Source organism: Lytechinus pictus, chromosome 6, assembly GCF_037042905.1.
Source record: "Lytechinus pictus isolate F3 Inbred chromosome 6, Lp3.0, whole genome shotgun sequence".
NCBI lineage: Eukaryota > Metazoa > Echinodermata > Echinoidea > Temnopleuroida > Toxopneustidae > Lytechinus > Lytechinus pictus.
Window position 1 is genome coordinate 10,167,434 of NC_087250.1, and position 23,515 is coordinate 10,190,948.

Consider the following 23,515-nt stretch of genomic DNA (forward strand, 5'->3'; position numbering starts at 1 on the left):
AGTAAGTCCAGGGCCCTGTCTTACAAAGAGTTAAATTGATCCAATCGATCATAACTCTATGAAAATCCATCAGTGTCGTATTTTTTTTCTACAAAAAAATTTGCACAATGTCCTTTGTATGCTAAGAGAAGCGGAGTGAATTTTCAAGAACACAATGAATGAATGAATGAATGAATATACATCATAGCTTGAAAATATTTCGAACAAACATGCATACTAGATGTTGACGTTGCTGGTCGTCCATAGTTGCGATTGATCAGATCAATTGTAACTCTTTGTAAAAAACAAGGCCAAGATGAATAGATTTCTTTTTTCTTAAATCAGGGATTTGACATTCTTCCTGGATGAATAAAAACATACATCAGGGGCCCGTCTTACAAAGAGTTGCGATTGATCCGATCAATCACAACTATGGTAAGCCAGCAAAGTCAACATATAAAATGCATGTTTGTTCAAAAAAAATTCTAGATATGAATGTATATCCATAAATTCATTGATTTCTTTCCAAATTGTCGTGTTCTCCTTTGTTTACAAAGGACATTTAACAAATTTCCTGTAGAAAAAATTATGACACTGATGGATTTCCATAGAGTTATGATTGATTGGATCAATCGTAACTCTATGTAAGACAGTGCCCAGTTTATGGTGATGAAGTTGTGGCTATTTTTACAAGGTTTGATGCAGACTTGTGATTTCAGCCTATAGTATTTTTGACTGCATCTTCTTATGATACATGGCTCAATATTAAAATTCTGAATATCATATCGCTACCATGCTTTGGTCATAATTATAACTAAACACAGATACCCTCACTCTAAAGAAGGAAGGGGATGTCAAGTTTATAAATCGAAAGATGATTAATAAAAGAGTCTACAGAAATGTTTTGATGAATAAAAGAAGAAAATTAGCTTTCTATATAAAAAAGTCTAAACATCCTTCAGCTTGTGATTATGGTATTGTTTTTCATTTTGGTAAACAACATGAAAACCTTGGTTTTGGTAGGCTGTTGTATCTTGGCATTATAATAATGCTAAAAAGACAAAGTAAGTATTTCAATTGTATTTCAATTTTGTTGTATGTTTATCTCTTTTATAATGCACATGGAACAATTTCTTCTTTCTTTCGTAATTTTGTGATTTTCTGTAATATTCTGTATGGTTTTTAAAGTGAAATAAATACAAAAAAGTAATGCAGCATGCCAAATTATATCCAAGAAAAAAAAAAACCTAAACAAAAAAAATGCCCTATGTGTGAGGCTGGTAAAGACTTCATATGTGTGCGAGAGAGAGTCATCGTGAATTTAAAAAGTAATTTGGGCATAATTTGTCCAAAATAAGAAAATACAATAACTAATTAAACTTTGCAATACTATATTTTATAATTTGCTTTACTTTGGGAGAAACTAAGAAAAAAATGTATCATTATCATGATAAAAATCAATTCCAATACTGATAACTGCAATTAATGCAACCAAATTGATATTATCATAATCATTTATGCACAAAGATAATCAATATAACGATATATAAAGACAATCATACACATCTAATACTTAAAGTCCGGACAAATCTCTTTTTTAAAGAAAAAATGTGTCATCAGAATAAAAAGCATACAATTGTACATCAAAAGCAAAATAGCATTAGTTTGCATTCATTTCATTTCTCTTATTTTCATTTAAGTATTAAAAACAATATTGTTAACAATGCTAATTGTGCATGTTTTGACTTTTGCAAGACTTTATGCTCTCGTGCACATTTACATGAACAGGTGCGGGGAACACAAGTGCATTCTTGTTAAATTAAACCAAACATGCAATTCAGTGCAAAAAAATGATAGAACATATTAGCACCATAAAAAAGACACATAACAAGAGTACCATACATAAAAAGAGGCTATTCACAGAACTGCTTTCATCATTGAAATATTGAAAAAAATAAATAAATAAAGCACTCTGTGATATTACCATTTTTGTGCATGTTTTTCTTTTTAAAAAGAATATCATATCAAAAAGATATCCGAAGTGACTGCGTTTCAGATGCCCTAATATTCTAAATATTCATATTAAACCCAATGGTGAATGTTTGGGGCTGAAGATTTATACGTAGTCCCATGCATGCATTTCTGTGTGGCATGCATGTGAATTTCATTTAAAAATAAAAAAGTACAGAGAAGATCTGTGCTGTTATCAATTTTGAAGTTACTAAAAGTCATGGTGAAGTGAAAAGATCCTGATTTTTTTTTCTTTCAAAAGTTGGAAGAAAGTTACAACAGAAATAACAAAATGGAAGAGAAAGATTAAAAAAAAATTATGCTAAAACCTAGATACAACAGAACAGAACAGACAACATAATGCACAATATCCCAACATTAGGATTGGGGAGGAAAATCATAAAACAATAATTAACTGGTCCTGTTGCCTGCGTGGCTAGAATAGTTTGAGAACAATTATGTGACAAACCAATCACTTTTTCTCCTTTGAAATAGTGAAACACAGCAATGAAAGATTATTTTCTGAATAAAAAAAGTTTAAGAAAACCAAGAGCAACTTTTTTGTGGTTGAAAATATCGAGGGTGTTTAAATAAAATCAAATACATTTCTTGATCATAATGTTGTGAATTAACGAGTCCTCTATTCAGAACAGTGGACCCATGAATAAAACAGCGTGCGTAACCAAGGCAACAGGCGTCAATTTGGCACCTGTGACACAAGCGTGCATCAGTATTGGACATTTTTTAATATACGCAGGTTCAACCAATGGTTTTCAAAACTACTTTTGTGAATTCGGGCCAATGTTACCAACTTTAAATTTCCAAACAGCTAGTCAAAACATCTTAAAAACTTCAACTGGTCTGTTTTTCCGTAAGTTTTAAGTGACAGACAATGTCTATCACTACATTACGACTTTTATTTTTCTGAATAAGTGACGGTCAACTGGTCATAACATATCTTAATTATCATAATTTAACATTCACCTAGTTTCCCCCATATTTTTTCACCCATATATCGAGTTGGGTTGAGCAGACCATACAACAAAACTTAAAGGAAAAGAACAAACAAAACAGATTGAAAAAATGACTACTACATATGCAAAACAAGAGGCACGGAACAAGCAAAACAAGACAAGAAAGATACAGAATGGGACCACAATGAAATGGGTTACATGCTCACGTTTTTCATGCGTTTATCAGTACACTGAGCTGCGATTTCTCCGGCAAGCCTGACGACTTCCAGCGACGCCAGAGCGATCTTCTTAGCGATCTCGATTAATTCTTTCTTTGACGTTTTCTCACCGCTAGATAAGGGATGGAAACAAAGCTTATAAATCAGATCTTTGCAAAGTTTGGGGTTAGTCCTTGGATTTTCTTTGTTGTTGTGTGGACACAGTGCATAGTGCAATCAATGAAATGAACTGCAAAAGTTACAATGGCCTGCCTTGCTGTAAAGGAATGGGAATTTTGGATTCAGCTTTATTCAAAAATTTAGATAGCAATGAAAGCCCATGCCCCCCCCCCCCCAAAAAAAAAAAAGAAGAAAGAATATAAAACCTATTAATTCATATACATGTATATGTCATATTTACCATGACTACCATCTTTATAATATTTCATTCCATTTTCTTATTTGCTTTTCTTGAATTAACTGCCAAACAGAAGTTGACAAATCAAAACGTATGCAGTGCATCATCATTGATTATACTATGATAGAATCCAGGAGACGGGGAGCCCTGTTTCACAAAAACTGTCAACAAAAAATCATTCATAATTTGAGGTATAAGGTAGATATATATACATGTATGTATTAACTACCAATCTTGGCATATGATTGGTTGAGAGCGAATTTGTCAGAAATAAATTTTTGCTGTAGCAGGTTTCATGAAACAGGGTCCCAATAACAAACAATGATTTGAATAAATTCTCACAGCAAACTGGCTCCCTCTGTTGACAAGATTAGATCCAACTCTCACTCCTAAACATGACTTGTGCATCATTTAAGTTTATATGGGCCACTATTCATGTTACTAATCATGCTAAACATCCACATGAATAATAAAGTAATTTCAGGAATTTTTTTTTTTTAAGAAATAATAATTGGGACTATTCTCAAGTTGTCATACAATTTGTGTCCCCTTGTAATAAGAGGAATGTTTTCCCTGAGAGATTCTTCATTCAACTTGACTAAGTCATGGAAAAGTCAATCGAAAAATCAGACTTTTCAAAGTGTTGTTGCATTATCTGTTGTATTATCAGTAGTTACTTTTGGGCATACATAAGATGATTATGCATACAGTAAAAACATAAAATACTAGACAGGCCCGTAGCCAGGGTTTTCCATTAGGGGGTTCAAACCCTTCTCTTTCCTTCACTTCTTATTTTCCTCCCTTATTTTTTCTTGCTTTTGAATATTTGAGGAGGTTGCTTTGAGCTCCCGAACTCCCCCGGCTATGGGCTTGCTAGATATTGTGGTAAAGCAATTTTAGCGATAATGTACATGTATTACAATTATGCCTTCTTTTCATGCAAACAGTATGCATATAATTTTTGTGAATTTTTCTTTTTCTCAAGGCAATAAGGGACTACGCCAGGCATCATTAGCTACAGAGACATACATGTATACGAGGATTAAGCTATACAGCTCATTCATGCTTTCTTTATTTGGTATATGTAGTAAATATGCTTGGAATGTGAAACATAGAAATTCATTCGGACACACTACACATATATATCATAATAAAACATAATAGTACACACATATCTATGTCACAAAAATCACGGATATAAGGGATTTGTAAAAAAAATTGTCAACAAAGAGAGCAAGTTAGTTACACTACATGCTATCCATGTTTTGGAACACCTTGTACTAAAACAAGGACGTGTCCAATTTTTTTCTAGACAGCCTATACCTACCACTCGCATACGGATATCGGTGCACTGGTTGGCTATCTCGCGGGTTAGGCGGGTCACCAAGGCGGCGACCTTGACGATCTCCTTAGCGGTGTCTATCAGGTCCTTCTTATTACCACCCTCTCCACTGATAAAGGTCATGGGGGTCAAAGGTTAAAGGTTACAGGGTCAACGGTTACAGGCAAATGGGATGCTGCCAGCATATATGACCTACCACCCCAAAACCACCAATAAGTTGCCAGGTAAGGTTCTCTGTCAATAGCCAAAATAGTAATTTAGTCTCCAATATCCAAAAATTAACAAAATAGCTTATCCGAAAGAGCAATTCTTCTCCTTTATACTATTTGAAGTCGTGAAGTTGAATAAAAGATACAAGAGTTCCTTGGACACTACTTTTTCAGACTGCTTGGAAGTTTCAATGAGATTACACAGTATGCACATCTCATGCTTGAGTGAACCCCAAACTCCAAACCTTGTTTTCTCCTTGTTTTTTAAAGCTCTTGCTGAATTTCCTCTGCATTCAATCAAGTACTTTTAATGGTTATTGCTAGTCAGTTTTAAAATATTATATATCATTTTAAAGCTTAGGAAATGAATTTTCAAGCTCAATAAAAATATCAATATTCATTTTGGTCGACTTATTGTTGGTTTTGGGGTGGCAGGTTACATATAAATCATAAAGTAACTGAATGGAGCCAAGGGGAAAATATTCTTTGATTATTTGAAATAATTTGTTTTTCTTTCGACTTATACAGATGCTTTAATAACAATATCTCAGAAACGTTAAACCTTGTACCAATATCAAAAAGACAAAGTGTAAATAGATATTATTTAAAAAAATAGTGATTGGTATATTTAGATAATAAGGAGAATGAACAAAATAAGATAACTTAGGTGTGGAGAAATAATAAATGAAGTTTTATACTTATTATATTAGCAAGGAGTGGAAGAAGAAGAATATGAAGAAGAAAAAGAAGGAGAAGAAGAAGAAGGAGAAGGAGGAGGAGGAGGAAAAGAAGAAAAAGAAGAAGAAAAAGAAGAAGAAGAAGAGGAGAAAAAAGAAAGAAAAAAAAAACAATAGGAAGGAAGAGAATTAAAACAAAATATAATGTAATGATGATGAAAATAATACAGGAATACACTAAAGATCAGACAAGAAGACAAAGGAAGAAGGAGAGAGAAGACAAATAAGGGAGAGAAGAGGAAGATGATGGAAAGGAAAAAAGACAAAAAGAAAAAGAAAGAAAAAGAAAACAACAAAGAAAAGGGAATCATGATATGAAAATCATAATCAAAATGATAATAATAAAAACAATCATAATAAGAAAAACCTAAATAATAGTAGATTGTTATAAGATCATAAAATAATCTTACATACCTGACATGTTTGCTCATGGCAGCCATGAGTTGTGCCATTCGTTTAGCTGCGGCAATGAGATCGTTGTCCTTGCTTGACCACTGTGCTGTTTCAACATGGAGGTCATAAGCAGCTTGCTGTAAAAAAAAATATCATAGTAAATTATATTCAAAATAATCATAGAACCTTAACAATGGTGTGTGTCTGCAGATATATTGGGTGGTATTTTTTTTTTTCTTGGCCCCAACAAAAATTGGGCAGTGTTTCGTGTAGAAATCTCTCGCGACCATGCCTACCGCATACCATTTAGCTGAGCATAAACCTAGGTTCGACCCTAGTATAAAACAGAATTTTAATCGCACTTCTATGGAGTGCTAATATTTCTTCCATATTTGTGGCAATTGTAATGTACTAATTAATTCATTTAATACTCATGATATTTTTGTATATTCCTACTCTTTGACATTTCACAACTCAATTATTTTTGAAAACTTCTTGCACAGAATGAGAATAACTTTTGCTTGGTGGCATTCCATAAAATAGTGGTCTAAGTTTACCATGGCTAACAGAATAACACCCATTGAGTACACAGGTAATATCACCGATGTTAAGAAAAATGTAAATTTTTGGAACCTACTACCTTTTCTTATTTATGAAACACCCTCCAGGTGTGGTGGCCCCTTTAAGGCAGCCAACATACCACAGTAGGACTGGGCCCTTACAAACAGCGGTATAAAACACACCAGGAACCCATCTTACAAAGAATTACGATTGCTCCGATCAAACTTAACTGTATGGAAATCCAACAAAGTCACATTTTTTGTACAAGAAATTGGCAAAATGTTCTTTTAGAGAGGCATGTGGATTTTTCAAGAAAGCAATGAATATACAGCATATCTAGAAAATTTCAGATGTTAATGATGCTGGCTTTCCATAGTTGTCTTTGATCGGATCAATCGCAACTCCTTCTAAGACGGTGCCCAGGTGTGGTAGTCCCGTTAATGTAGCTAACTTACCATAATGGGTTGGTGAGATCCTTGCTCTGGGACCGGTAGGGACTGATCCTCGGGTGGTGGTGGGCGGGGTGGGGGTACATCACCAGGGAGGGGTGGCCTGGGTGGGGCAGCCTCTGCAGAGTGAAAAAGACATTAAGAATGAAGTTGATGCAGTGAACAGGTGTTGTTTCACAAAGTTTGCTGGTGGTATATGTAGAGTGCGTCCCAGAGGAAAAATTAACTGCAATTGGCACTAATTTCTCATGCATAGCCCAAATCATACGGATCACCATTCAATTCATTTTCTTTTCTTTTATACACAATATAATAATAATAATAATAATTAACATTTATATAGCGCTTAATACAACAGTTTCTAAGCGCATTGGAAAGAGAAAAAAGAGGTAGCAAAATACAGTGAAAGAGAACAGGATATATGGAATTAAGAGGACTGCTTAATGAGGTAAGATTTGAGGAGTGTTTTGAAAGATTCGACAGTGGATGCATTACGGATGGAGATGGGGAGATTGTTCCAGAGTTTAGGGGCAAGAGCAGAAAAAGCACGATCGCCATAACGGGTAAAAGTGCGGGGTCCTAGAGATAGTCGAAGGTGAGCAGTAGAAGAAGATCGGAGACGTTGAGTTGCAGAGGATGAGTGACAGAGAGAGATAAGATTTTGAAGGTAGGATGGGGCGAGACCATGGATGATTTTATAGACAAGGAGAAGGAGCTTGAAAATAATTCTATTATGAACCTGAAGCCAATGGAGGGAGTAGAGAATAGGGGTGATATGTTCAAATTTCTTAGTGAGGGTTACCAATCTAGCTGCAGTATTTTGAATTCTTTGAAGGGGGGCTATACTAGATTGAGGTAAACCAGCAAGTAAAGCATTACAATAATCTAAATGGGATGATACAAAGGCATGTACTATACGTTCAGTAGATGATTTATCAAGATACTTTCTTAACTTCCCTATCTTACAAATACCCCATGATGCACAACGACAAACATTTCTGATATGCTGGTTAAGGGTCAAGTTGTTATCAATAATAACTCCAAGATCCCTTACAGTATCTGAACCACTGATATTTCCAGCGAGAAAATCTAAACAAGGTAAATGACCTGAACTCCTAAACCTAGAGAAAACATGCAGCATCTCAGTTTTTAGTTCATTGAGCTGAACCTTGTTGTCGAATGACCAACGCTTGATATCAGCAATACAGGCAGACAGTCTTTGAACAGCAACTCCTCGATCCGCTGGCTTCATGGTGAGATATATCTGAGTATCATCAGCATAGGTAGTATACTGGATACCTGTATGAGAGTTGATAATCCTTCCTAAAGGACCAGTATATAGGATATACAAGAGAGGTCCGATAACGGAGCCTTGCGGGACACCATAGGGCAGAGAAAAGGGTTTAGAAAATGAACCATTCACGACAACCTTATGGCTTCGTCCGGCAAGGTAGGATTCCAACCAAAGAAGAACAGTTCCACTGAAGCCGTAATCATGTTCCAAACGTTGAAGAAGAACACCATGGTCCAGCGTGTCAAACGCAGCTGAGTAATCCAAAAGGATAAGAACAGCCTCTTGTCCTTTATCCACAGCAAGCAGAAGATCATTCTGAACCTTTAACAGGGCCGTTTCAGTAGAATGAAAGTGGCGATAAGCTGACTGATATGATATAATTATGCTCTTTCTCATCCCATGGATTGTTTGTTCATAATGGTAAAACTTTTTTTTTAATCTGTTCGTTTTCCACTTCTATTACATAAGTTTTCACAAAAGTAATATTGTAGCAAGAATTGGGAAACAAAAATTGTATGAATAAACCTACATGGGGTGTGAGGCAAACTATGTACTAAAATTTCAAATCAATCATACAAATTGTATTTTTGTTTCTTAAAAAGGCTGGTTAGCAAAATGTAATTCGGTTTCTTTCAATAGAGTTATGAACACAAACCTTCAAGCTGGAGTCTGCTCATATCGGGTGGTGGTGGAATAGCTGGCTCCTGGTTGACTGTAAGCGCCTTGCGTACATCTCCTACATCTGATTGCACCTGATATAAGACAATGCAATAGAAATTTAAAGTTAATACTAACATGAATCCTCATGTATTACTTCTTACCAGATATAAGACAATAATGCAATGGGAATTTATAGTAAATATTTATATCAATCCCCATGTATTATTTTACCCGAGTATAAGACAATGCAATGGAAATTGAAAGTAAATACTTATATGAATCCCCATGTATTACTTCTTACCTGGTATATGACAATAATGCAATGGGAAAAGTAAATACGTATATGAATCCCCATGTATTACCTCTTACCTGGTATATGACAATAATGAAATGGAAATTAAAAGTAAATACTTATATGAATCCCCATGTATTACTTCTTACCTGGTATATGACAATAATGCAATGGGAAAAGTAAATACTTATATGAATCCCCATGCATTATTGCACCTGATATAAGACAATGCAATGGGAATTTAATAGTAAATACTTATATGAATCCCTGTGTATCATTCTACCTGGTATATGGCCACAATGCAATGGCAATTTACAGTGAATATTTAGATGACACCATAATGCAATGGTGATTTAAAAAAGAGGCCTTTGGCCTGAATACACCATATAATAATCCTTCACATTACAAATTGTATTACCTTTGACAAAGATTGGTTTCCAAACAAAATTCAGACTGAAATGACTTTGCATAAGCCTTTGTTTTGTGTATTTTTTCAGCAAGTGCAGATGTGCATCTTTGGGCAATGTTTTGCTTTTACAAAAATGAAAAAAAATAAAAAATAAACTAAACTGTAATTTTGCATCATCATGGAAAAAAGCTTCAGTATGGGTGAAGAATGCAAAGTTCATCTTTCTGAACATTCCTTTTTATGTTATGTTAAAAATACACTATCAAAATACAACTTATATACAGATGAATTCAGTTTGGTAAATGCAAGGTGTTCAATTATGTAATTGGTGCTGGGGAATTTGTTATCAATATCTTATTTGGTGTCCATGAAACAAAATATTTCTAAAGTTAGCATGTATATTCTGTTTTTCTTGCATAAGCTAAAGTACAAAGAAAAGCTTAAATGGAACAAAAACAAGTGGAATAATAAGGATGGTCTTCAATGTTCACATTTAAAACAGAAACAAAACAAATGATGAAAGCCATGTTCATACGCGATGCCAACACTTAGCGCTGGATTCAAATGTAAACATGATTAGTCTGAACACACTTCATAAAAACAAACAATAATACGAGTTAGTCAGAAACGTAATATATAAAACTATTACATGCATATATCATAGAGCTGTATAGACAAAAGTAGAGTGTTAGTTTATGTACATCCGATGTACTGCAACAACACATTTTGATGCATTTCCATGAAAATACAAATATCTAAATGGTTATGGTAGCTCATACATGATGTTCGTTCAACTGGAGAACCTAAATGAAGAAAATCTCATGAGAATAGAAAAAAAAGTTGACTTGAAGTTTATATTAACCACTTGATTGTCATGATCACAGATTCAACAAAAAACTCACATTTCGAAGCATAAATAAAACATGTTGTTAGGTTAGTCAAATATATTGATTGCTACTTGTATCTGACATATATATAGCTACTGGTAAAGGATGATAGAGATTATTCATTCAAATACAATATATGATATAAAATACTTCACAAATAGTACAATTGTATATTTGAGGATATTCAAGTAATGAGAACAAAAGTAAAGAGTCAGATACTCAATAGAAGTCAATATCTTAGATGAGAATCATTTTGATGTGTCAAAGAGATAAAGATTTTGTGCACATTGACAAGAAGGTATATAATATTGATATAGGACTGCACTATGTTGCTTATTTGGATAGTCAATTTTCATGATTTCAAAGCAAGATATTATGTCCCCTGTGAATTGTAAAATAATGCTTGCAAACAACATTCTACAATTTATGTTGTATGGGCATTACAAAACAGTCTCGAGAAATGATGGAGTTGACAATTTCATGGCCCTTCCATTCCAGTTTGAAGAGATTCAAAGATAAAATTTTAAATTTATCGCCTTTTCAAAATAATCCATCACTGTTCAAGGCATTTTCTTTGTCAGAATTTTATCTCTATTGTTCCTTTTATCCGGAGTGCTTGCATATTGTGTCACATAAAAAATGATATTGTTATTCATGAAAGTTTCAGCTCTAACACTTTAATAATTCAAATAGAGGATATTTATTCGTTCCTAATAAGACAATACAAGTTAACACTTTTCAAGACTAGTGTCTTTAAAAACATAATACTGTTATTTATTAAAGTTTCAGCTCTATGAAACATGGATAGATCATATAATGCATATTTAATATTTTCTAATTAAGACAATAAAATTCAACACTATTGAAGGCTAGTGTCATTTAAGAAAAACACCCTAATACTGTTATTCATGAAAGTTTCAGTTTTATCTAACACTTGGATAAATCAAATAGATAATGTTTATCTGTTTTTATTATAGGGAAATATAGAAGTTTGTCGCAGAGTTGTGAAAACTTGTATCTCCAAATTTATAACAAATTCGGGCAACTCGAAATAGGGCAATGGTGCCAACCTCACATTGACTGAAAACAGTCTCGTAATTCCTGTAGAAGTGTTGCTACTCCTGTCTGTCACAACTTAATCGGTTTTTTTTAGTTGTCCTCACTTTTTTTTCACATGAGGGCAAAGGTAATTTTGTCCTCATAACTATGACAATTGCCCCTAAGCTTTCCCCAAAATGCATGCTTTGGGGCGACCATTCTTACTAGAGTATCCCCAAGATCTTTCACAAACAACATTCAAGATTATTTTTAAAAATCAATATTCTAACTGTGGTAGAAAAATGACATTTGCTTTTCCCGCATACCTGCTTGTTGCTCCTAAAGATTAGCCCTTAAAATGATAGAAATATCCCCCAAAAATTATGTGATTGCCCCAATTTGAAGGAAAAAAAAAAGAAGATAGCCCCTAAAAATAAAAAAATATTTCCTATCAAGCACATTTTGATTTAAAAGATTTTAATCCCCAGCGACCATATGGTACATTACACTTCTGTGAATATATATGATGATTCTGAAAACAACAATGCTAAAACCATACACTCCACAAAACATGAAAAACACTTAAAAATCACATGCTATCATACAACACACACACACACTGGAAAAAATATAAACACACAAATCTGCCACGTGGCCTTGAAGAAATAAAGAAAGAGTAATTAACGAAGACATAAATAAATCTTTGAATTTCATCTCCCTTGAAACAATTGATTCTCATTGAACACAAATAAGGGGAAAGGATTGATTGACACATTCAAACATAAGGGAAGGGACAATTTGTGAATTATATTTGTTTTATCCCTATCAAAAAGCATTTTACTTTATTAGTCAACTCTCATGGGCCATTTCCCGCTAATTTTTTAATTAACTATACGATTGCCCAACCTGGTGTTTGGAACAGGCACCTGGACCATGTTGCACAAAATATATTCACTGATGGTAACATTGTTATCAATGACATCTTATAAGAAACCTTGTTTTTGACTGGTCTTTATAAAAAAAATTGTGACTAGTATTGAACTTGACATTGTTGTCATCCTTACATTTACTGTATGTTACATTTCATGCAAGAAGAAGGGGGAAGTGTAAAATGAATAAGATGAATATTCAAAACACCATGAATATTCATAACATGAAATGAGAATAGGTACAGACATGTAAACAGTGGCACGATGCAAATGCAGTAAATGAATATTCTAATTGTGGACAGCACTCATGAATAATTCAACAGGACACAGGATGCAGTGATTGTTCGACCTGTCTTGGCTTGGGATGCGTGGTGGGCGGAGCCGATCTCACAGGGGGCGGGGCATAAGTAGGAGTCTCTACCGATGGCGTGCTAGGGTAATTTGGGAACGTTTTCAGCACGGCGTCCAAGTCGTCTTGTATCTATATGGGAGCAGTGTGTGCAAGCAAACGTGATTGGCGGGTTAAACGTGATGTCATCAGCTTATTAATCAATCTGATATTGAGACAATCAGCCATCTACTTTCCATGGCTGATGGCTACTGTTATAATATGTAAAAATAAATCAAACCTAAATTTAGCGCAGTGAGCATACATATATTCAATCTCTTTATGGTTTTTACATGTCTATACATACACTTCTATTACAATGTTTACAACTAAAACTACATTTTTTCTTAAATACAACAATAAATGTGGCATGGTGAAGCATGTCTATGATGCATTCCAAGTGTCATTTTGCTCAAGATCTTGCATGGTATTCCAGAAAAATCTTCAGAATTTATTTTAAGAAATGGATTGTCTGATTCTGTTGAAAAAAAAAATATTTTCAAATGCCTTGGCTTTCTACAAATTCTTTCACCAATTTGAAATACCATCGTGTTAACATACCTACATGTGATATACATGAAGACATACAATATATAACCATATATATCAGACAAATAATCAGTAATAGTATACACAATCCCCTTTGGGAGTACGATAATGGGGGCGGGGATTCTTGATAAGCTAAAAAGAAGCCATGCAATTTGCGGATGCCTTGATATGAATACAAATCACAATAAAGAAACATTTAAAAAATATGATTTTCAAAAGATCAACCATGAAGAATGTTAACCCTTAATCAGAGGTAGTAATATATTCAGACCAAGATTTTTGCAGACATCACTGCCAAGGATTATATTTTTTCCCCTTTTTTGCACATACCATACCTTAGGGAAACCTCAGACTTCGATCCGTTATTTGAGGCTCTCATTGAATGGCTTCTACATTCAATCATTGTGTGGATTATTGTTGATCAATACTGAAAAATCATACACATACATGTACATCATTTGAAAGCTTAAGATGGGCTATTTCAAGCTCAATATAAATCTCAAAATTCATTTTGGCAGACTTAAGTTGGTTTTGGGGTGGTGGGTCACAATTGTGGTCAACACTAAACCTAATTAAATATATCCTACAAATTTGGCACAATTAAACTTTTTTTGTGATGTTGAAAACACATTCAACTGGTTGATTTGTTGAAAGTTTGAGACTATGTAAAATTCCATTTAACGTTTTATACAGAACCGTAGCTACATACATGTACACATTAACAATTGAGTTCCAAATTCATGCCTGTTTGTCCTGGCAATTTTTCCTCAATGTTTACCAAAGTCTACAAATGGCAAAACTAAACCCATTAAAGACCGAGCATCTGGGACCCATCATACAAAGATTTACGATTGATCTGATCAACCTCAATTGTATGGAAATCCATCAATGTCATAATTTTTTTTACAGGATATTTGCAGGATGTCCTTTTGTTAACGAAGAGAAGCACACTGAATTTTCAATAAAAAAATGAATGTGTGAATAAACAGCATATCTAGAAAATATTTTGAACAAACATGCATTTTAGATGTTGACGTTGACATTGCTGGCTTTCCATAGTTGTGATTGATCAGATCAATCTCAACTCTTTGTAAGACGGGACCCTGCTTTCTGCTAGGGTTGTAGCATACCCAGCCAGTCTCAGAATGGTATTCTTTCTCCATCCATAGAACAATGGAGCAAAGTGGTTGCTCTTGTTCAATCGTGAATACAACAAGAATCAATGCACAAATAGTTGAGTAAACTGACTGATAACAAAAGTATTTCAAGAATTAGATTAAAATAAAATGGAATTCATGGATATGACTCTCACAGTACTAACAGATTTTGATTGCTCCAATCGAAATCATTTATAGATAGTGCATTAACAAAATATTGCATGAAGCATTGGCTGGTACTGACAGGACAAGCAGGGCTATAATCTATACCATCACACTACTATTCATTTGCATTGCAACAGTTAATCATTCATATCATATATTACATTCCTGCACTTGTTCACCAACTATGTACAGATAACTACACATTTACATGTACATGCAAGCTATTAAACATCTAAACACACACTGCCTTTCGCCTGATTGTCAGCAAAACTGTTCAACTTTTCATGGCCTTGAAGGACAATATCTCTGGCATATTCAATGAGGTGCTTTTCATGTTCTAGCTCTGGAAAGACAGTTTTTCAGCAAGAACAGGCTCCAGGGTGGCCTTTCATAAAGCTGTTCATGAGTTAAGAGCAACTTTATGCACAACTTTGTTCATAACTTTATTCACAACTGATGACATATCATGTGCTAAATAAGCTAGCCTAATTTTTGTAAAATTGGGAGTGAATTTCCTATATCAAATTTGGACAAATCATTCATTTTGCATGTGGACATTTGTTAATGCAAGAATTCTATTTCATAAAGATCTAATTTGAACTTAAGCTGATTGGAATTAAAAAAAATGATAGGCATGCAAGAATAAGTAATCAGTTGTAGGTAAAGTCCTACTTATGAACAGCTTATGAAACGGCTAGCAGGATACATATAATTACCAACTTCATTTCTACAATATCAAACATACTACAGATTCAATGGCCTACAAGCCTATCACACCGGTGTTATATTGATATACCTATAGCTACAAAGGTAATGTGGTGCATTGTTATACCATATATAATATGGTTTTCCTATATCATATGTGATTATTGAGCATGTATACTGTACTCACTCTAACAGGACATAGGTAGTTTGAAGAGTGAAGTCTTAAAACTTTGCCAATGAAGTCTATGGGCATGCAAAAGGTTGGGTGTCTTTATAGGGCTAAAATAGTGTGTGATACTAAAATGTATATGTACATTGGTGTGTTCAAGCCACATATGGTTTAATAGGTATAAGGGATTTAGAACTGTGGGTTGTTTCTAACACATATCTAAATAGTAAGTCAAACAGTAAATTAGCTTTATATATAAGGAATTGAAAATCAAGTGGTGACTGTGTGCGGTCAATAAAGCAAATACATGTACTACATAATGGGTGCATTACACAGTATAAGGTTAAGGTGGCAATGGTTTTAAACTAATGCATAATCTGAGGCATAAGAATTTTAAATCTAAAGCTATTATGCTATGTAGTGTGTAATGTGGGGAGAGGTGGAAAAGGGACTTAACATGTCCTATGCACCCAATGTGATATACTTTCATTCATTATCTTTACTCATTCTCCACTGTGATTTCAAAAAGAATAAAAAAAATAATAAGACAAATTTAAAAGTGTACGTATATTTAAAAAAATTATCAAAGGAAAATAACCTGTAAAATAGGACAAAAGTAATATAGTGTAGTCACGTGGGGTTTTCACAGTTTGGCATCTGTGTGTTTGATATCATAATTTGCACTACAAACATACACACACATATTCATACACGACTATGTACAAAACAAACAACACAATCCACCATACACAACAGACATTTCTGACCACTCACAAATCCCGATACAAGTATGTTACAACAGAATCAGCCAATCACAAATGGGCTTGCATTCACGTATCATTCTCTTTTTAATTGGTAGAGTGCAATGACTTTTCAACACAGACGCTTGTTCTGATCGCGAGTAGCCAATCAGCTGCCTGCTTTCATTGTTAATTACACTCAACATGGGTGCTTATGTATGGAGCTCTGCCATTGGTGCACATCTGCTCATCTGCAAATCATAGTATTTTGTTAGTGTGCAATAAAGGGGGTAAAATAAAAAATTTACAAAATCATAAATCAAATATAAAAAAAAAACATTTAAGTGCAACATGAATATACAAAGGAGGAAAAATTAATGGAATATTTTTAGATTATGATGAAGAGAAGAAAACAATATGAAAACCTCTTGTGGAATAGTGAATGAAGGAGCCTTATGTTGACTTGCTGGATCGTGAGCAGAGGGAGCCCTCTTTGGTGAAGAACCGTGGCCGTGAGGAAAATTGCGAGATATCCCTAAGGGCTGTTAGGAAAGAATTTGTGAGTAAATGAAGAAAGGTGTTAATAGTCAAAGTCTTCACTCCTGTGTCGTCAGCATGCTTGTGAATCAAATAAATCAAAATCAATGCAAATCATTTATCTTTCAAGCAAATTTAAAAAATGCAGAGTTCCATTCCTTACATACTCAAAATGTGTCCTGAAATCTTGACTCATCTCTCAATCTCTCCCCCTCCCTCCCTTCCCCCTCCCCTCCCTCCCTCCCCCCTCCCCTCCCTCCCTCCCCAAATCTCTCTCTCTCCTCTCTTATATTAACTGTGAACTCGTAATTTATCAAACAACCTGCTGCATCATTTCTATATTTTGATGTTTATCTCACACAGAGTTTTACTTATTTGCTGTGAATCCTTCATTTATCTTAAATCCTGATATTACAACATCACTGACAGATAAAACTCAAACCCATCTAAAAAAAATTAAACATCAATGTCAATTATCATAAATATAGACAAACACATCCACACCCGAGTACAATCACATAGGCCCTCACATATTAACCCACACTCATATAGGATAAAAACGTTATGATACATGTAGCCATGAGAACATAATAGGAATTTAAACAAAATATTGAGCTTTCTTCATATCTGTACACATTAAAAACTGTCCCATTAATAAATTTTAACAAAAAAAATTGGGAGAATATGAAAAAGATCTAATCTAAAAGAATTCTGTTTGAAACTGTAATTACTTCCCATGAAGCAAACCGAAAACCGCTCGATAACTTTTCATATTACCATCAAACCCATATTCAACTCTTCTACCTTATTTCATGTATATGAATTAAACAAAAACCAAAGTCCAAAAAATTACATTTCAAGTAAATAAAAAAAATGGAATGTTGTTTATGTACGTCCAATGAGTTTCTCATACCTTTTGGGCCCTTTTGGATAAAATTCCAGGATATAAATTCACACATGAAGGGCTCATATAAGCAACAATATCCCATGTTTCACTCATTCTGACCAAGAGATGGATTGGGATCGTTCTTAAATTCATATACTTGAATATACTTGTATGGTCATATCGTGGGATTCATGTCATAATTTCAAGTCACACTTCATCTCAGAATCAAAACCAATCAGTTAAAGCATTCAAAGAGTTAATCGACAGAGACCTGGTAGTCTGCAGGTTCCGAGGTGGCCTTTGGGGGTGGGGGCGGGGGAGGGGGCGGCACGGACTGCTCACCATTCTGTTAAGAAATCAAGACAATCGTTATCAGCACTTCAATCTCAGATTATCAGTAAGGGCACGTGACAAAAAAGGTGGCTGGTAGTCACACAGCAAAAACCTGTGGTGTTTACCGGCGTACAAAGAGGACCGCACCAGTTAATTTACACTGGGTGTTAAATTGACAGTGTTAGTTTTACACCTATAGGTGTTATTATAAAAGCTTCGGTTGTTACATTTACACCTGTTGGTGTTCTGTTCAATCCCTAGGGTGTAATTTGAACACCTCAGGGTGTGGTCCTCTATTAACACCAACTGGTGTCAGTTTTAACACCACGGTTTTTACAGTGCACTAACCCGTTGGAGACTATATTTTGCTTTTACAAATGTTTACCATAGACTCCAGGCCGCATATATCGTCAGTGATTTAATGATCTGGATCAAACCTCGGCTGGTCTCCAAAACCTGATTTCAAGATATTCGCATTCAAAGTTTGAATGTTTTTCAGACCATGATAATTTGTGCTTTGAAAGAACTGTATCAATTAATTATAGCAATTTAAGGCATACAGTACATTCTACTCTTTTATAATATGCAAAATTTTGTCTGCAATTCACATTTATTCTCTATTTGAAATGAAGCGCATGTATACATTTCAAAAGCTGCTAAATTTTACTCAAAACAGGGGGTTCGAGTCACTTCGTAAAATCCCGCATACCATGCGCACTATTTTTTAGCGGCACAAACCAGATCGTGAAATCATTCATTCCGTGTGCATGATTTTTTAGAGGCACAAACCCTGCGGAAACCACATACATGTACGTGCCGCATACACGCAGCATCTCGGTCGGGTCTTTGACCTTTGCGCGTCATTCCAGAGACTTTATATTACACAAAGTACATGTATGGTTTGAGCCATTTCGTAAAATCAAAGGAGGGGGTTGAGCCGTTTCGTAAGAAATTTCAATATGCTCTTATTCTTCAAATAATACGAATTTTAATCTGAAATTTGGCAACTCAATAGGGTGAATCACAGGCTTTTAGAATATGCAAAAAAAATAATTTCGAAAATTACGTTTGAGCCAGTTCGCAAAATCACTGACAATATTCAGGCCTAGTCCTCAACAGGTTAAGCCCCTAGAAATTTTCAAACTGGTCCCAGGTGATGCCTATTAATATTGTTAAAAACAAATTAAATTAGGAAAGAAACAAGGAGAAAAATTTCTTCCTGTAGAAAAATTATGGTCTTTTTCCTCAATGAATGTTAACGTGTGGGGGCCGGAATAACACTTGCCCACAAGATAATCCTAAACTAAAACTACCATTTGTTAAACAAATTTTCAGCATTACTCCTATTTGCTTAAGATCGGTATGCTCGATCTGTAATGAAAATCATAAGTCAGAAAAAATTGGAACCAGTTGGATTCGAACCTGCCATCTACTGCTTTCCGGGCTCCGGCTTAACCACCAGGCTATTCTGGTTCACGGCTAAACCATGATGAACTGGAATTCAAATACCCTCGATCCTCTTCTTTCTGACTCATTAATATGCCGTGGACAATAGATAGTAAATAAAGAAGCTTAAGTTTAAGGTTAAGTCGCTGCCCGGAAAGCAATAGATGGCAGGTTCAAATCCCACTGGTTCCAATTTTTTCTGACTTATGATTTTCATTACAGATCGAGCATACCGATCTTAAACAAATAGGAGTAATGCCGAAAATTTGTTAACAAATTATAATTTCCTCCTATGAAAGCCTCTTTATTTACTAACACTATCATCGTAGAATCATCATTTGGCTGTAACAGAAATATTAACCTAATACTAAATGAAAACCTCATGCCACGAACAATTTGGGCAATGCCTCAACAAAGTTCCCAGACAAAATAAAGCACTTAAAATTTCCTTAAATTTCAAATTTTCAGGCTCTTTAATTGTAGCTGGGAATATATTGTTTCATCTAAACTTAAGACAAATTATATGATTTGATTCTCATGTCTGTTTTGTCCTCTTTTCTTTTTATAAAGTCCCTTGGGTATTTTAGTTAAAATGTAATTGGCAACTCATCAATCAGATGAATTATGATTATCACTTTGATGTCATTGCAATATACTGACCTCCAGGTCAACAGGGGTCATGCTGAGGTCATAGAGGGGTGAAGAGGTCACGGCAGGGTCGTGCAGAGGCTGAGGGTTCAAGCTTATTGAGGAGCTCGAGACAAAGTTTGGTTGGTTAGAGGAAGGACCACTTGTGTTAGGGTCGGAAGTTAGTGTTGGGTCATAAGGAGAGGTCATATGAAGAGGATGACCTTGGGGTCGAAGGTCAGAGGTCACAGGGTTCAAAGGATGATAGGATTGATGAGAAGCATTTGGTAGAGAATCCTGTCAATAAGAATGGATACAGATAAGAGTAGAGAAATGACAGAACTGCACTACACTGTACAAACCATTGGGTATTTCCATTTAATGTGTATACATGTATGTCCCTTCCCCCTACTTGTGAAACCGTCCAGAAACTATCTCTCTCCCTCTGTTCAATTTCATAATATGTAAGGTGTATTCTATTTAATTTATTTACTCATTTATTCATTCAAATATATTTTTATATTGAATAAAAGCAATCAGCACAGAGGCTGTTTTACATTGCAGACTTTAGTACTTTGAAGTGAAACAAGAATCTTGATAACTTCATGGAATCGCACGCTATATGCATAGTAAGCAGAACAAAATGAAAGCATGAAAGGAAACTAATTCAAATAAAATTGAGGTCTTAGAATTAATTTTTTCTGTGAAATCTATCCACTAACAAATAATATTAAATAGAAGGGGTGTCATTTTGCATCAAAAATACAATGAAGATTTTTAAATGGCTTGAAACTTATAATCATTTTTTTTTTAGGGGGGGGTTGGGGATGATACAGAAATGATATTATTAATAACGAAAATAACAGAATTACAGGTGAAGTAGTATACAGACAAACGACCCCTCCCCCCACACAATTTTTTTATGATTGAAAAGGTGGATTTGCCAGGGGGAAAAAGACAGAAAACAGCATTTTGCAAAGGACTGTGCAGCTAAATATCAAATAAATTGGTATAATTTGAACGAGGGTAACCTCATTGTAAAAGGAAGTTGAAGGATGGGAGGAAGGCTGAGGATGATCAGTTAAAGGGTTGTCATGGTGATAGGGATGGCCATTCATGGATGACATGTAAGGTTGGTTGGAGTCAGCATATGAAGGCTGTAAGGGGACAGGATCGAAATAAACCAGGTAAAAAACCAACTACTGTTAACACTGTCAAATGCATTATTATTTTTCGTTGGGTCATGAATTAGGAAGGAATGAAAATATAAAAAGCACTTTCAAATGCTTTTTTTCTCCTTTATTTGTATTATGAATTAAAAAGGATTGTACAAATTCTATAACGATGCAAACTCCATGCATTTATTTATCATTATATCCCCCCGCAACTTTTTTTTTAAAGAAAGGGTATAAAAAAAATCAATGGTTAAATAGTTAGCCCACCAATATCATCTTGTATCTAAGATTTTTAAAGTCATATATCAGCTTGTACATCTGTCAATGTCCAATAACATTTTTTTTTTTTAATAGAATGTAAATTTCATACTTGCAAACAGTGTAGTTTACAGAATAGGGAAAAAGTGAAGAAAAAATGAAACATGCCTTTATAGATAAGACAAACTATAATTTTTTAACAAATTCTTGATCATTATTGGTGAAACAGGTTTTTTCCCAAATAAGATGTTGACTCTTTCTATTCATTACAGACACTTACATGTAGCAGATAAAAATATATGACATTGTTTAGGCCTAACCACATGTGTACCTTGTGACATGAATGGAATTATGTTACAACATGAATATTCAATATATTAATGAATATTCAATAGATAATAATGAACCTGGTAAGAGGGTGTGGCTTGGTTGGCGTAGGCGGAGCTTGGAGGTGGAGGGGGCACGGCTGGTGCACTCTCTGTTGCGTAGCCGGACGATGCTTGGATTGGATCAAAGGACGGCCCTCTCTATGGATAGAAACCGCCCAATCAATAGATCATGAATATGCATGCCTAAAACTAAAACTTAAAATTTGTATTTCTACAAAATACACATTTACACATCAGCATAGGGAGTCCCTTTATTGTGTCTATAGGTTCAAAGTACATTTACCAATGTTCATTAGGTTCAATTACTTGAAAATTCTAATTTAATTTTGAACTTTGGGTTCTAAGGAATGGATTCGATTTAGATATAATTTCAGGAATAGATTGAAATACAATTCTTCTAGTTTTACAAATTAAATGGATAAAAATGATGCTGCCTAGAAATAATAAATTACTACCAATAGTATTCATTTGTAAATTGTCTTTTATAAAGTGCAATAAATGAATTGAAATGCGTTGAATTGAATTATTCTGATGATTAATAAAATTCTTTATCCATCTTTAAAAATAAATACATAAAGACTTTTTGATTATGAAATTACATTATCACTATTCCACATCCATTTGAGGTTTGTACTTAGGAAAAGAATAAAAAATGTCTGAATAGGTACAGATATGAAATTTAAATCCTACTTTTTTACTATAGAATATTAATTTATCAAATTAAATAAAAGATATATGCCTAACACAAGAAGATAAATTCTTCAGTAAAAATGACATGTACTTCCATGCAGACAGGTGCAAAACATGTACAATGCAATTACAGATTACACATGGTCTTATGGACATCATAATAGTGTGCTGTATACACAGTGCATCTGTTTGAATTATTACCTGGAGGGAGACTTTTGTGTACTCTATACCATGTAGTACTACTTATATTTCAAAAGTTTGAAAATGATGAGTAATAATTTGCAATCATTTTATGCTGTAATAATTTGTGGAACAGTACTTTCATAACCCGGGTTATCATTTTTACACTAAAACAATTTGGTAATTTCAGCATAACTTCATGCAATATACAAGTGTGTTTCTTTTTGTTTTTCTTGTTTCAAATAAAAACTTGTTGGGCAGAAGATAATGATTATTCCCTATCAAGATAAAAGAAAACCAAGTTTTTCATGCAAAAATCATTGATTTTATTTATATCTTGCTA

At 34.3% G+C, this 23,515-nt stretch overlaps 1 protein-coding gene across 7 annotated transcripts in view; it reads right to left on the reverse strand.

The window, feature by feature from the left end:
- Positions 1-23,515, reverse strand: part of LOC129263391 (vinculin-like) — a 55,049-nt gene that overhangs the window by 7,779 nt on the left and 23,755 nt on the right. The window contains exons 15-23 of one of the 7 annotated variants that reach the window (XM_064100871.1): positions 22,321-22,440; positions 20,514-20,777; positions 18,346-18,420; positions 17,077-17,193; positions 13,128-13,259; positions 9,219-9,315; positions 7,276-7,388; positions 6,281-6,396; positions 3,170-3,293 (exon numbers count right to left, since the gene is read on the reverse strand). In XM_064100871.1, the coding sequence (XP_063956941.1) occupies positions 3,170-3,293; positions 6,281-6,396; positions 7,276-7,388; positions 9,219-9,315; positions 13,128-13,259; positions 17,077-17,193; positions 18,346-18,420; positions 20,514-20,777; positions 22,321-22,440 (1,158 nt within the window). Of the gene's footprint in view, positions 1-3,169; positions 3,294-4,905; positions 5,030-6,280; positions 6,397-7,275; positions 7,389-9,218; positions 9,316-13,127; positions 13,260-17,076; positions 17,194-18,345; positions 18,421-20,513; positions 20,778-22,320; positions 22,441-23,515 lie in introns of all 7 variants that reach the window. The other 6 variants (XM_064100872.1, XM_064100874.1, XM_064100875.1 and 3 more) reach the window with 6 other exon arrangements.